General features: G+C 32.7%; 1 protein-coding gene across 2 annotated transcripts in view; it reads left to right on the top strand.

Annotated features, from left to right (window-relative positions):
- Nucleotides 1-13,189, top strand: part of GKAP1 (G kinase anchoring protein 1) — a 70,725-nt gene extending 57,536 nt beyond the window's left edge. For both annotated transcript variants that reach the window (XM_072763046.1, XM_072763038.1), the window contains 5 exons: nucleotides 2,621-2,722; nucleotides 6,196-6,259; nucleotides 9,936-10,006; nucleotides 10,529-10,606; nucleotides 12,863-13,189. In XM_072763046.1, the coding sequence (XP_072619147.1) occupies nucleotides 2,621-2,722; nucleotides 6,196-6,259; nucleotides 9,936-10,006; nucleotides 10,529-10,606; nucleotides 12,863-12,910 (363 nt within the window). In that variant the 3' untranslated portion in view covers nucleotides 12,911-13,189. The remainder of the gene's footprint in view (nucleotides 1-2,620; nucleotides 2,723-6,195; nucleotides 6,260-9,935; nucleotides 10,007-10,528; nucleotides 10,607-12,862) is intronic.
- Nucleotides 13,190-13,656: the final 467 nt, after the last annotated feature.

Below are 13,656 nucleotides of genomic sequence, written 5' to 3'. Positions count from 1 at the left end.
CGTATTAAGATAAAAACAGAGAGGGAGGCAAACGATAAGAGTCTCATTTACCTTTCAATTCTTTTAGGGTATTTTTGGAGATTTTTCATCAAGTTAAATGTATCAGTCTTTTCCTTTTAGTTTCCTCCATTTAGTATTATGTTCAGAAGGGCTTTCTTACTCAAAAGATGATATGATACTCTTCTTCATGTAGATTTTATTTTAATGCTTCTGTTTCCATTTTTTTCAAAATTAGAATAGTATGTTATTCAATGATTCTATACTTAGTACAAAACAATTTTGATAAAAGGAAATTTTTAAACAATAAAGTGAAATTTCCGTCTCACAAAAATAAATCTTCTAAGAGTTAGTACATTCTTTTTTTTTTTTACTACATTCTTAATCTATGTTCTTCCAGAATTTTTTTTGCATATAGTGTCATAATATTGAGACCATGTGAATATATTTTATAGTTCTGTATCATTTTTAGTAATTTCAGAGTTTTCAGTTTTATAAACTTACTGTATATTTAGGCTATATTCTATTGGTGGGCATTTAAATTGATGTCTAGTTTTTTGTAATACATCTGCAATGAATACTTCTAGATATTCCTCCCTACCTCACTTATCTAGGTAAGGTAGATTCCTAGAAGTGAAATTCTTGGGCCTAATATTTGTATATTTCTAATCTGGATCCACCCCCCTTATTGCTTAAACTAGAATCTTGAAAATGCCCATCATCCTCACCTGCCACATTCAACTGCTAATAAAATACTGTAGATTCCGCTCCCAAATAATTTCTTATATGATACATTTCTCTCCATCTACACTGCCTCTGATCTCAGGCATAATCTTCTCTGATGTGGGCTTGCAGTAGCAGTTAAAAAGTTTTGCACTTCTGTTACCCACTCTGATCCATTTTCCACAGCAGCCAAAGTGATCTCTTAAAAACATAAATGTAACATAAGCAGAAATCTGATAGTCCTGCTCAAATTCCTTCACTGGTTCACGAAGCCCTTCAGGATCAGGCCTCTGTCTTATATTATCTACCCCCTCACTGAATTCCAACCATGTTGGCCTTTTTTTTCCTTCAGAATCTCTAGGCTCCTTCCTGCCTTGAGGTCTTTAAATATACTGTTCTGTCTACTTGGAAATCTCTTACCTCCACTTTTTGCTTAACCAGTTCCTTCTCATCACGCAAAGTTCATCATAAAAGTCACTACCTTAGAGTTTCCCTGATCCACAAGGGAACAATCCACATTATTCCCCTTATAACACTATGCTTCTTTTCTTCATAGCTTAAATTGCACTTTCTTACTGCAGCATTTATGTTTCTATCTGCCTCCTCTCCCAGACAAGTCCCAGGAGAGCAGGAGTCTTTTTAGTTCTCTTCATTGTAGTACCTGTAGCACCTGGTAGGTAGGTACGTGCTCAGAGAATATCTTTAGAATAAGTTAATGTTGCCACATCACTCATTAGATAAAGGGAACCGATTTATACTCTTATATAACTTTGAGATTTTTTTGCATTTAAATTTGTCTGGGTAGGTGGTGCAAGAAGGCAGGGATTTTCTTAACTTGATTTTTTTCTCCCAGTTAGCCACTTATCCGGTAACCTACATTTATTCTATAATTCAGCCTTTTCTCACTTCTTTAAAAATACCATAATTATATTACAATAAATTTGTATATCTTAAATTTCTTTCTGGACTTTCTTTTCTGGTACACTGCACTGTCAGACCAGGTGTTGTAGTTATTTTTGTTGTGTGGTGTGCCGTTATTTGGTAGGCAAATTCTTCTTTATTGCATTAACTTTTTGTTTCTGTCCTTTGTTCTCCCAGATGACATTTTGACTGGAATTTCAATGGAATTTTATTGAAATAATATTTAGTCTTCCCATCTACATCCTTTGTCCCATGTCTTTTTCAATATTTTATAATTTTCTTTATAGATCCTAAACATTTCTGAATTTTATTTTTAGGGATATTTTTTATAACTACTGGGGGAAATGGTTTTTCTAGTTATATTTTCTACCTGCAAATGCTGTACAGAGAAAAGTTATTTTTGGGTTTTGTTATTATTTATTATATTTTATAATTATAAAACAATTTTAAATTATAAAATAATTATAAATTATAAAATAAATGTGAAATAATTATTTATTTTTTCTCATAAGTTTTCAGTTCTTTTGGGTTTTAAAGATTGACTAATAACTTGTAACAGAGCACTTTTAATGTGTTTATTTCAGTATAGAAAAATTTCAAAGCTCTGATATTATTCTGTTGTGTTTGTAGTTTGAGATTAATCATAAATATCTTACTTTCACTGTAATAATTACAATTATATAATTGAGTAGAGTGGGAAATGTAATAAACAGTTTAAGGTTGCTTTAGAAAATGGATTAAAATCGGGAAAATCAGGATTTTTTTCCTCTTAAGCTTTTCACAAAGGAATATTATAAACCAGAATTGTTAGAAATTGGTTTTTCTTTTTTTTTTTAAGATTTTTATTTTTAAGTAATCTCTACACCCAATGTGAGGCTCACACTCACAACCCTGAGATCAAGGGTCGCATGCTGTACTGACTGAGCCAGCCAGGCGTCCCAGGATATCTTAGTTCTAAAATAGTGTTTTTCTCCCACAGGAAGTAGTTCTGAAAGATGGAAGAATTGAAAGACTAAAGTTGGAACTTGAAAGGAAAGATGCTGAAATCCAGAAGCTGAAAAATGTGATCACTCAGTGGGAGGTTTGTAATTATTTACTGTTGTAAACTAAAATAATCCTATAAAATTATACTTTTCAGTTTTTCTTATATGTAAATATGTGTAATATTTGATTAATAGAAATAGTATTTCTGCTGTTAGGTTTTTAGACTTTCATTAATGATAAATTGACAATATGATTTTTATCGTGAAATATGTATAACATTAAATTTGTCATTTTAATCATTTTTAAGTTATAATTAATTGCTATTAATTATCTTCAGTGTTGTATAGTTATCACCACTATTTCCAGAACTTTTTTATCATCCCAAATTCTGTACCCATTAAATAACTTGTATTTCCCTTTTCTTGCAGCCGCTCATAATCTCTAATCCCAGTGAATTTGCTTTATTCTAGATACTTTATATAAGTGGAATCACATAATATTTGTCTTTGTGTGTCTGGTTTATTTCACTTAGCATAACGTTTTCAAGTTTCATCCATGTTTTTGCATGTATCAGAATTTCTTTTTATGGCTGAGTAATAGTCCATTGTGTTTTATACACACACACACACACACACACACACACACACACACCATGTTTTGTTTGTTCTGTTCTGTTTATGGACACTTGTGTTGTTTCCACTATATCCCTGTTGTGAATATTGCTGCCATGAACATTAGTGTACAAGTATCTGAGTCCCTGCTTTCAGTTCTTTTGGATATATACCTAAGAGTGGAATTGCTAGATCATATTTGACTTCTGGAGAAACTGCCATACTGTTTTCCATAGCACCTGCACCATTTTCCATTCCCACCATCATTACACAAGTATTCCAGTTTCTTTCCATTGTCGCCAACATTTGTTATTTTTACTTTTTTTTTTTTTTTTAGCCACAAACCTGTGTTACTTTTTTACTTACTTCCTGCTAAAACCTGTTTGGACTGTATCCACCCATCTCCCTTAGTTTTATTTTGTGATTTATATTTTCCTTTTCTTTCATTGGGCACAACAAAGATAAGATGATGTTGCATGTGTGTGTGTGTGTGTGTGTGTGTGTGTGTGTGTGTGTATGATGGAATATTATTCAGCCACAAAAAGAATGAAGTCTTGCCATTTGCAACAACATGGATGGAACTAGAGAGTACTATGCTAAGTGAAAAAAGTCAGAGAAAGACAAACATCATATGATCTCACTCATGAGTGGAATTTAAGAAACAAAACAGAGAAACAAACAAAAAAAAGAAACTGAGAGACAAACTCTTTAACTATAGAGAAAAAACTGATTGTTACCAGAGAGGAGATTGTGGGGGGTGGGAGAGTAGATGATGGGGATTAAAGAACAAACACACTTATCATGATAAAAAAAATAGAATTAAATAAATGCAAAGCTTCATAAACTATAGGCAGAAAAACCACTGGATTGATGCTAAATGAATATACATTTCAATTCCCATCTAAAAACTCAGCCTAAGTATATTTATAAGATAATATGTGTATATATATATATATACATATATGCAAATATATATATATGCATGCATGAGGCGTGGAGTGAAGATAGTGTAGTAAAACAAGGGACAGGTATTAAATGTAAGAGTAAGAGCACATTTTGAACAGGTTTGGGCAGTGGGGACTAATATCCCATTTTGTATTTACTGAGTTTGAAATGGCTGTAGATATAGGCATAGATATTCAGGATGCAGCTGAACTCACAACATACATATCATTTAAGTGCTCTCTTTTTTGTGAAATTAAAAATACTAATAAGGGAACTGTAATATTTCATTTATGCTTTTATAAATTACATGGCATTGGGGATCCCTGGGTGGCTCAGCGGTTTAGTGCCTGCCTTTGGCCCAGGGCGTGATCCTGGAGTCCCTGGATCGAGTCCCGCATCTGGCTCCCTGCATGGAGCCTGCTTCTCCCTCTGCCTGTGTTTCTGCCTCTCTCTCTCTCTCTCTCTCTCTCTCTCTGTCATGAATAAATAAATTTTTTAAAAAATCTTTAAAAAATAAAAAAAATAAATTACATGGCCTTAGTATGTTATACATTTTGTTTTTATAGATAAATTTACTGTTCAGGGTTGTATATATAAAACTATATTATTTTTATGGGCAACATAATGATTTTTTGTGGATAATTTTGCTCATTTGCAATTTTTGCATTATGAGCTGACTTTAGACCCAAAGGTTGCTATTAAAGGTGTGTCTGTGTACACTTATCTGTACCTTGGACAAAAGACTTGAACTGGAGAAAGTTTGGCAAGATAATAACATTGATTGAGAGAAAATTTAGATATCATAGTGGAGATATTTCTGTATTCATAGTGAATATACTTGTAATTGACTGTGTGTGTTTTTCTGCCTCATATTTTTGTGTCCATCTGACTTACCTCTCATTCATTCTTAAGCTGCTCAGAAGTTCTGTTCCCTTTACATTTACATGGTGCTTGCTTCTTTTCAGGGTATTGTCTGCAGTATTACCAAATATCATTACTAATTTATTATCAGCAATTTACTGGATAGAGTATTTAGTAAAAGCCATATTTATTGGACTTGATTTAAAATACATTAAATATGTTATACAAGAAAGAATTTTGAATCAGTAACTTTGGTACTTATCTGCGTAAATGTTAGGAGTAGAAATGACAAGTTTGTTATAGTGATCGATCTTTCTCTGTTCTTTTGTTTTTCCACAATGTATTAAGTGTATTGTTTTCTCCAATGTATTAATATATTAAATATTTATAAATAATTAAGTCTGTTTAAGATATGTTGAATAAGGATAGGTTAGAGGGAAAATTCCTTGGAATAAAGACGTTAATGCAGAACATAATTTCTCTTGCTCATAAGTATAAAATTGTGTCATTTATGTAGTAGAAAAAGCTAAGTCATTTGGAAAAAGAAATTGAGAAAAATGAAAGATACTCCAGTAAATAATTAATTCATATCAACTAAAAGTTACTTTAATAACATATATTTAATGAAATAATGAGAGGTTAATAAAGCCTTAAATGAGCAGACATAGAACTGTGCTATATAGTTCTGTAACTACAGTGTGTATGTACCTAGGCACTGTCAGTAGTTAGTAGCCTACAGTTGGACAATGGCAGATAAAGAACAGATACAGAAAGTTCTAGTATAGTACAGGATGGTCTTGGTCTAGAGCTGTGAATTACCATTCTTTGTTTTCATCTAATTGTTTTGAATTGTGTAAGGGTTTTGTTTAAGGAAAAAAAAAAAGAGAAAAACTTGAAGAAATTTTAGTATTATCCTGAATTTTCTCCAGTTTTATCCCTTATTTTTCAGTTACCTATAATATTAATTTCTATTATTGTACCAGGAAATTAATTTAGGAGTAGACAGTTCTGAATACATTTTCCTCCATTCTGTTTCTTTCAAAAGTAATTTCTGTCTTTTAGCAAGCCTAGAATTCATAGCTCCATAAATTCTTAGTAAATTGTTAATTATATCATTTACTTTAAAAAATTAAATCTTTTTTCTTGCTACTAGGCAAAGTATAAAGAAGTAAAGGCAAGAAATGCACAGTTACTGAAAATGCTTCAGGAAGGTGAAAGTAAGTGATTTATGTGTTTTTAGAATTAAGAGTTAACCTTAAAAATATCTGAAGATAATTTTTCAAGATACGTGAATAACTCAACAACATAAAGAATTTTCCCAGAGTGATTCAAGTTGAATTTTTGCTGATAATTTTATTATTACAAGTCATTCTTATAGCACCTTAGCATAATTATACAAGTTTCCAACTATTCAGGTAAGAGGAAGTTTGAAATTTCAATTCTTATAAAGTATTGGACTACATTTAGCAGGAAAACAATAGACCTTGCTTTAAGATTCTCTTTTTAAAAATTAGCATGCTTGTCATCATTTTAGGTTTTCCTTCTCCCTTTCCCCCCCAATCTTTTTTAAAAATCTCATTTATTTATTTTAAAGCGAGAGAGAGAGAATGTGTGTATACACCTGCGAACAGGAGGAAGAGCAGAGGGAGAAAGACAGGCAGACTTTGTGCTGAGCATGGAGCTGGACATGGGGCTCAATCTCACAACCCTGAGATGATGAGCTGAACTGAAACCAAGAGTTGGATGCTTAACCGACTGAACCACCCAGGCACCCCTCTCCAATTCTTTATACTTTTGTGGCCACTCTAAACTTTGGCAGTAGTTCACCAGCAGGAAGCTAAGAAAATCCATCAAAAATGATTAGAGATAATCAGATTAGTAAAGTAGATGTTGAATGAAGACCCTCCACAACATCAGTTGCATTCCTGATTATGCATGAAGCTCATGGAAAGGAAACTATAAATCATAAAAGACACATAGGAAGACCTGAATAAGAGAAAATCTTCTGAATAGACAAAATTAAGTTTAATAAACAGTTTTCTGTTAATAAGTATCAGTGATATCCCAAATAGCTCTCTTGTGAGTACTGTAGTGTTCAAGAAGTTGTGAAACTCACCTTGAAGAATAAACAAGATACCAAAATTGAAGATACTGAGAGTGGAATTGTCCAATCAAAACTTAAACTAGGGATCCCTGGGTGGCGCAGCGGTTTAGCGCCTGCCTTTGGCCCAGGGCGCGATCCTGGAGATCCGGGATCGAGTCCCACGTCAGGCTCCCGGTGCATGGAGCCTGCTTCTCCCTCTGCCTGTGTCTCTGCCTCTCTCTCTCTCTCTGTGTGACTATCATAAATAAATAAAAATTTAAAAAAAACTTAAACTATATTTAAAAAGTTACCAAAACATTATGAGTAAAACCAGGAGTCATGTTCAGTTGAACAGAATATACAGTGTTGAAATAGATTTAAACTTACTGTTTTAAAACTTCACTATTTTTTATAATTTACACAGCTTAACTATGATGAAATAGAAGTTAAAGAATAGTGGAGAAAGGCATTATTTGGACAATTAGATATGAACATTCTGAGATTAATTTAGATCTGTGCATGTTACTGAGTTCCATGTGGATTATTTAATGAACAAAAGTATAAAAATAAAATAATTATTTACAAGCTACACTTCTAAAAGAAGAAATTAGAGGTATCATTGGACATTGGATGCATGATTTTTAAATATGTAAAAACAAAGTAATATTCCTATTTTGGGAAACATTTGTGAAAAATGAGAAAGTTAGCTGATAAATGTTTTCTCTCAAAAATACATTTTAAAATGGCTACCATTAAATAACATCAGTTTCCATACTCTATACTATTAAAAAATGCAAGCAGGGGTGCCTGGCTGGCTCAGTTGGTAGAGCATGTGACTCTTGATTTTGGAATTGTGAGTTCAAGCCCCATGTTGGGTGTAGAGATTGCTTTAAAAAAAATCCAAATAAAAGAATTTTATATAGAACCATTACATGATGGGATCCCTGGGTGGCGCAGCGGTTTGGCGCCTGCCTTTGGCCCAGGGCGCGATCCTGGAGATCCGGGATCGAATCCCACGTCAGGCTCCCGGTGCATGGAGCCTGCTTCTCCCTCTGCCTGTGTCTCTGCCTCTCTCTCTCACTGTGTTCCTATCATAAATAAATAAAAATTAAAAAAAAAAAAAGAACCATTACATGAAAAATGCAGTATGTTAGAGCATATATACTCTTAACATTTATGAGTGAAAATAGCTCCATTATAGCGTAACACATGTTCCTAAAAATCACCAATTTCTGCAAAAGCACAATTGAAACCACGAAGATTATGGGGAAATGGGGTTAGGAGGATGCAACACTTAAAAATACCATCACAGACACATTAAAAAAAAGTTGGGAACCTAATAAAGCAGTAGCACAGTTTCATACATGTTAAAATGGTTGAACACAAATACTGTAATAAATATGGTACTTCATCTAAAAGACAGCCTTAAGTTTGCTTGTGGAAGTAGGCTTTAGAGGGTCTACAGGTTGTGTGTTACTGTGAAGTAATGGAAGGATGGAAAGTTGGTGTGGTTCCTAACTGTGAACAGAGAGATAGCTGGTAGATATTTGAGGTAAGTGCATAAGTCCTGTTTTCTGTGTTTGTGAAATTATGCTCAAGCAAATGCAAAATTCGTGTTATGTTCAACTTTTCCTGTAAAACAGTAATCTCAAATTCATGTTTTCAAAACAAGCATGTTTTTGGAAAACGGACTATAATTGAAATGTTACATAATTACTAAAAATCACTAGTTCTCAGTAGGTGTGCCTAATTCTGGGGAGGAGGATGTAAAAGTTCCCAACTTGAATCTTGAGAGACTATGATTTGATTCTTAACTCAGTGTCTCACCTTACTGCATTAAACTATGAAAGATAAATTTGAATTACTGTGTTCTATTGCTAGAGCTGTGATGATATCATTACTCATATTTTTTATCTTTTCCTCCTTCACTAAATTTATTACAATTTTATCTCTTCAGTCTCTCCTACTTTGTTTTCAAAGTTGAGGAGTTAGTTTTTCATGCATTAGCCATTTACCATGGGTTAAAGTTGTTAACCATGTGGAGATTTTTAAACCTTAGGAGACCTAGGGGCCGAAATGTAGATAGATCTCTTGCTTCCCCAGAGGGAAAACCTCTAGACAAAGGAACAGTTCTAAAAGACCACAGGTGTATATAATCTTGTATGATCATATGAGCTACATTTATTTGACAGTGCTTTTTTGGTATGAACAGTCAGATAAAAATCCTTTTTGTAGACCTTACAGTACTGCTCACCCTGACAATATAACAAAACATTCTGCATTGTTTTTAAAACCTTCCTTTAGATTTGCCAAGGTAGGGGTGCCTGGGTGGCTCCATTGGTTAAGCATCTACCTTTGTCTCAGATCAAGATCTCAGGGTCCTAGGGTTGAGCTCAGCGGGGAGTCTACTTCTCCTCACTTTCCCTCTGTGTGCCTGTGCGCTTTCTCTCCCTCTCTCAAGTAAATAAAAACATTTTTAAAAAAGAATTAGTCAAAGTATTGGTTTATCTCAATGAGAAATTATATCCTCGTCCTCTTTAGAATAGCTGGAAAAAATTTATCTTTCAAAGTATCTATACAATTAATATTTTAACGCCACAGAAAATGTAAAATTTCCAAGAAAAACTGCTGTAGTAATAATCAGAATTTACCAGTGAAAAAATAAGAGTTATATAGAATTAAGAAATACATTCATTCAGTATAAGGATAATTAATCTGCCCGAATGCACTGCTATCTTGGTTCACTAAAATATTGTTCGAGTATTTGAGTGATTGGAAAGATTATACTGCTGTTTTTCCTTTCTTGTCAGTGAAAGATAAAGCAGAAATACTTCTGCAAGTTGATGAATCACAGAGTATCAAGAATGAGCTAACTATACAGGTAAGAAAAACTAGAATATGCAGGACTGGTTTTCTTAAGGTATTATTCTCTGGTCCTAAAACATGAAACTTGATTAAACAAAAATATAGCTCATCAACACTGCCATAAAGTGAAATAAATTATACATCATTATTATCATGTAATTGCAAATGAATGAAAAGTCTGTTAACTGTGCTGAGGGAGATAGATATGTCCTGAAGAGTAAGGGAAGATAAAATTGTATTTCAGTTGATGCAGACTATGAATATAAAAATAGGAAGGACAGATAGAACTTATCCTATTCAGGGACTTGACTTTCTTCTTCCCATCCTTACTCTGCATTTTATCTGTCTTTAATATACAACTGAGTAAAATGCCTAACTGAAGTTGTGTGTGTGCTTAGCTGGGGGGGTGGGAAGGTGGTTCTTCTCTGATGCCTATTCATCTAGTAGTCACATTCATCATTCTGAGTAAGTGTTAAGAATTAAAAATATTTTTGCCTGAAGAGACAAAGTCTTTTTTAAATCGAATGTTTGGTTTTAGGTGACTTCACTTCATGCTGCATTAGAACAAGAAAGATCTAAAGTGAAAGTATTACAAGCAGAACTAGCCAAATACCAGGTATGCTTTTATAATTTTGAAAGTGTTCTCCTCACAAATAATACATTTCGGAATCGATACTATGTGAGAATAAAGCACTATTTTCTTCAGTCCAAATCTATTCACCAAACATATAATTTTGTTATTGGTCATATAATTTACACTTTAGAAAATGTTAGGGTTATTCTAAATATTGGTACATACAGCAATAACTAAAGTAAAATCCTTGGTACATGATGTGGCATATGTGCCAGTGAATCATATCGAAGGAAGGTACATAATAGCATTTGTCCTAGTATATAAATTTGATCACTTGGGCACAGCAGTTTCTCCCAGATATCTCCATTGTAAAGATATATTTTCCTCTTTATAATTAATAAATAATGTGAAGTGATACTTTGAGATTGTGTGAATGTTCTTTTCTTTTTACCCAATGGTTTTAGCATCCATTGATGATATTTGTATCGGTTATTATTTTGGTGGTTGCAAAATAGTGATTTTTCTAATTCTATTATTTCTTCTGCATTTACAAGCTGGCATTCAGCATTTTTTTCTGGACGAAGCAGTAAAAAAAAATCAATTCTTTGTTTCAATATATGTGTTTATGTATATGTGTGTACACACACACACACACATATATTTGTATGTATGTATGTGTGTCTAAGTCATGATATAAAATGTGTTAATTAATGTCGGGGGTCAGAGTAAAAAACAATTTGAAAGCTACTACCACTGGTCTGAAGAACATAGAAGTTGTAACAGCCCCAGGTTTGACCTCATCAGTCTAAGAAGGAGAATTCTCTTTGCCTGGGAGACTTTGAAAAGGATTCTTGAATTTTGTGGAGGGTAATTTTTTGTTTGTTTGTTTTTGTTTTTAATCTTGTTGAAAAACAAGGTAAGAGTTCTAAGCTGTGTAACACTGGTACTTATGTATAGTGGGTATCTACTTTGTAGGAAAGTATTTTTAGTAAATGTATTCATATTTTCCTGCTACAGGAAAAAAGTTTTGATTTTAACGTATGGCATTACACATCTCAGGTCCCATAAGAGTATATGAATCTGTGCAAAACTTTTATTTGGTAGGAATGAATAATGGCATTCTTATACTTGATTTTTTTATAAAAAAGCTTTATGTAGAAATGTTTATAACCACCAAGAGGGATATCAGAAGAAGGATGAAAGCAGCGAAGAGTAGCTGCCAACACTAGTAAATGGGTCTGGATGCCACATGCCCCTTGATAGAACCACCACTTTAAGAAATGTACTTCAACAGACAAATACTAGTTCCCAAACTTGTCTTGATCACAAAAGTGACCAAGAATCACTTGGGAATTTTTTGAGTTACAGATTGTTCAGCCCACTTCTGGTGATCATAAATAGATCCAGGGCAAAGTCTCAACATCAGAATTTTAAAAATATTACCAATTAGGTGATTCTGTTGATCAACTAAGTTTGGGTATCATTGCCATATAAAATGGCATGAGAAACTATAAAATTTTTTATAAAATGGATTTTTATAAAAATGGATGAGAAACTATAAAATTACATCAAACCATTATTTATGGTTAAAATGGAAAGTAGAATAGTTAAGATGATTTTAATTTTATTTTTTGTACCTTTGTATTTTCTGTATTTCTACAATAAGTATTTGCTTTTTAAATCAGAGTCAGGCAGAAAATGTTTTGTTAAAAGTAATAAATGTAAAAATACTTATCTTTTAAGCTCCTACCTCTTTCCTTGGCTCAAATCAAATACCATAGATGGAGTTTCATTTGGAGCAAATTAAATAGAGATTCATATATGTATGTCACTGAGCAATATGAAAAGTATACCCTGCTTTTCAACCCACTGATGAACAAAATCAGGTTTCTAATGCCATCTAATATAAACAAGACTAACTTGAATTAGAAATAGAATTATTCTAAAAGGTAATGAACTGAATTAGCAAATTTGCCGATTATATGAAGTAAATTGTTTTAGTATTGATCGAAAATTATATTTTTAAAAATAGGGAACAGTCCAAATGAGCTCTAAAAAAATAAAATATTGATAATCTTACTAACTCTAAATTAATACAACCTGCTTTAACCATTTGTAAAAAAAGAAATAATAGCCATGTAAAAATAATTTAGGGGTATGCACATTCAAATTTGTAACAAACTAAAAAAAATTGCTTCTTCTTCATATTAAAAAATACTTTTGGTCTCATTTATTCTTAAAATGAAAATGCCCCCAAAATGGTACTTCCTAAATAATTTGCCTTATTTTTCTTTACAGGGTGGCAGAAAAGGGAAAAGAAACTCTGAATCCGACCAGTGTAGGTGATTCCATTAGCCTATGAGGTCAACACAAAAATTAAAACTTTCAGGGTTTTGCAAAAATGTATATATTTAATGCTGTGCAACTGCTAAACTATGCAGTTTTTGTTGGAGAAACTTAAAATGATGAGCTCACTAACAGTCTATAATTTTATGTCCTTTTGGCTTAAAGTGGAAAGAAGAAAAATAGAATTCCAGCAGAACTCAATGATTATTGTTTACTATCCATACTTCTTATCACTTTAGTTTTTCATCAGTCAATAAAATTAATTTACTCTTCCATTAATATGTTTGATTTTTTAAAATTTCATTAGCAGTGTGAAAGTATGATTAATTAATTGGATTGTTTACATACAGTGAATATTTACTCAGCACTTTCTGCATGCTAAACCCTACAGGACCTGCAAAATGAATGAAAACTGGTGGATACCCTCAAGTAGCTTACGCTCAGAGGACTTAGAAGTGGAGGTGTAAAGACAACAGCAAAAATAATTGCCATACATATTAGAGTATGATAGCATATTGTTTGGAAATTGAGAAAACTTTCATGAAATAGTTTTTGGAAGGTAGATACCTCTGCTGTAAATTTGTTGAAAGGCAGCAAAATCTGTGCTAAAACACTTGATTAAAGAATATTTTGTCTTGAGGACAGAAACATGACACACTGAGAAAAAGTGTTGAAGTAGGAGGAATGAATGAGAAATTTTTCATTGGTTTTATCAATTGCTAAAATAATTAGTAGTATATGGGATT

This window comes from Vulpes vulpes, chromosome 1, assembly GCF_048418805.1.
Source record: "Vulpes vulpes isolate BD-2025 chromosome 1, VulVul3, whole genome shotgun sequence".
Lineage (NCBI taxonomy): Eukaryota > Metazoa > Chordata > Mammalia > Carnivora > Canidae > Vulpes > Vulpes vulpes.
This window is presented reverse-complemented; position numbering and strand designations above follow the sequence as displayed.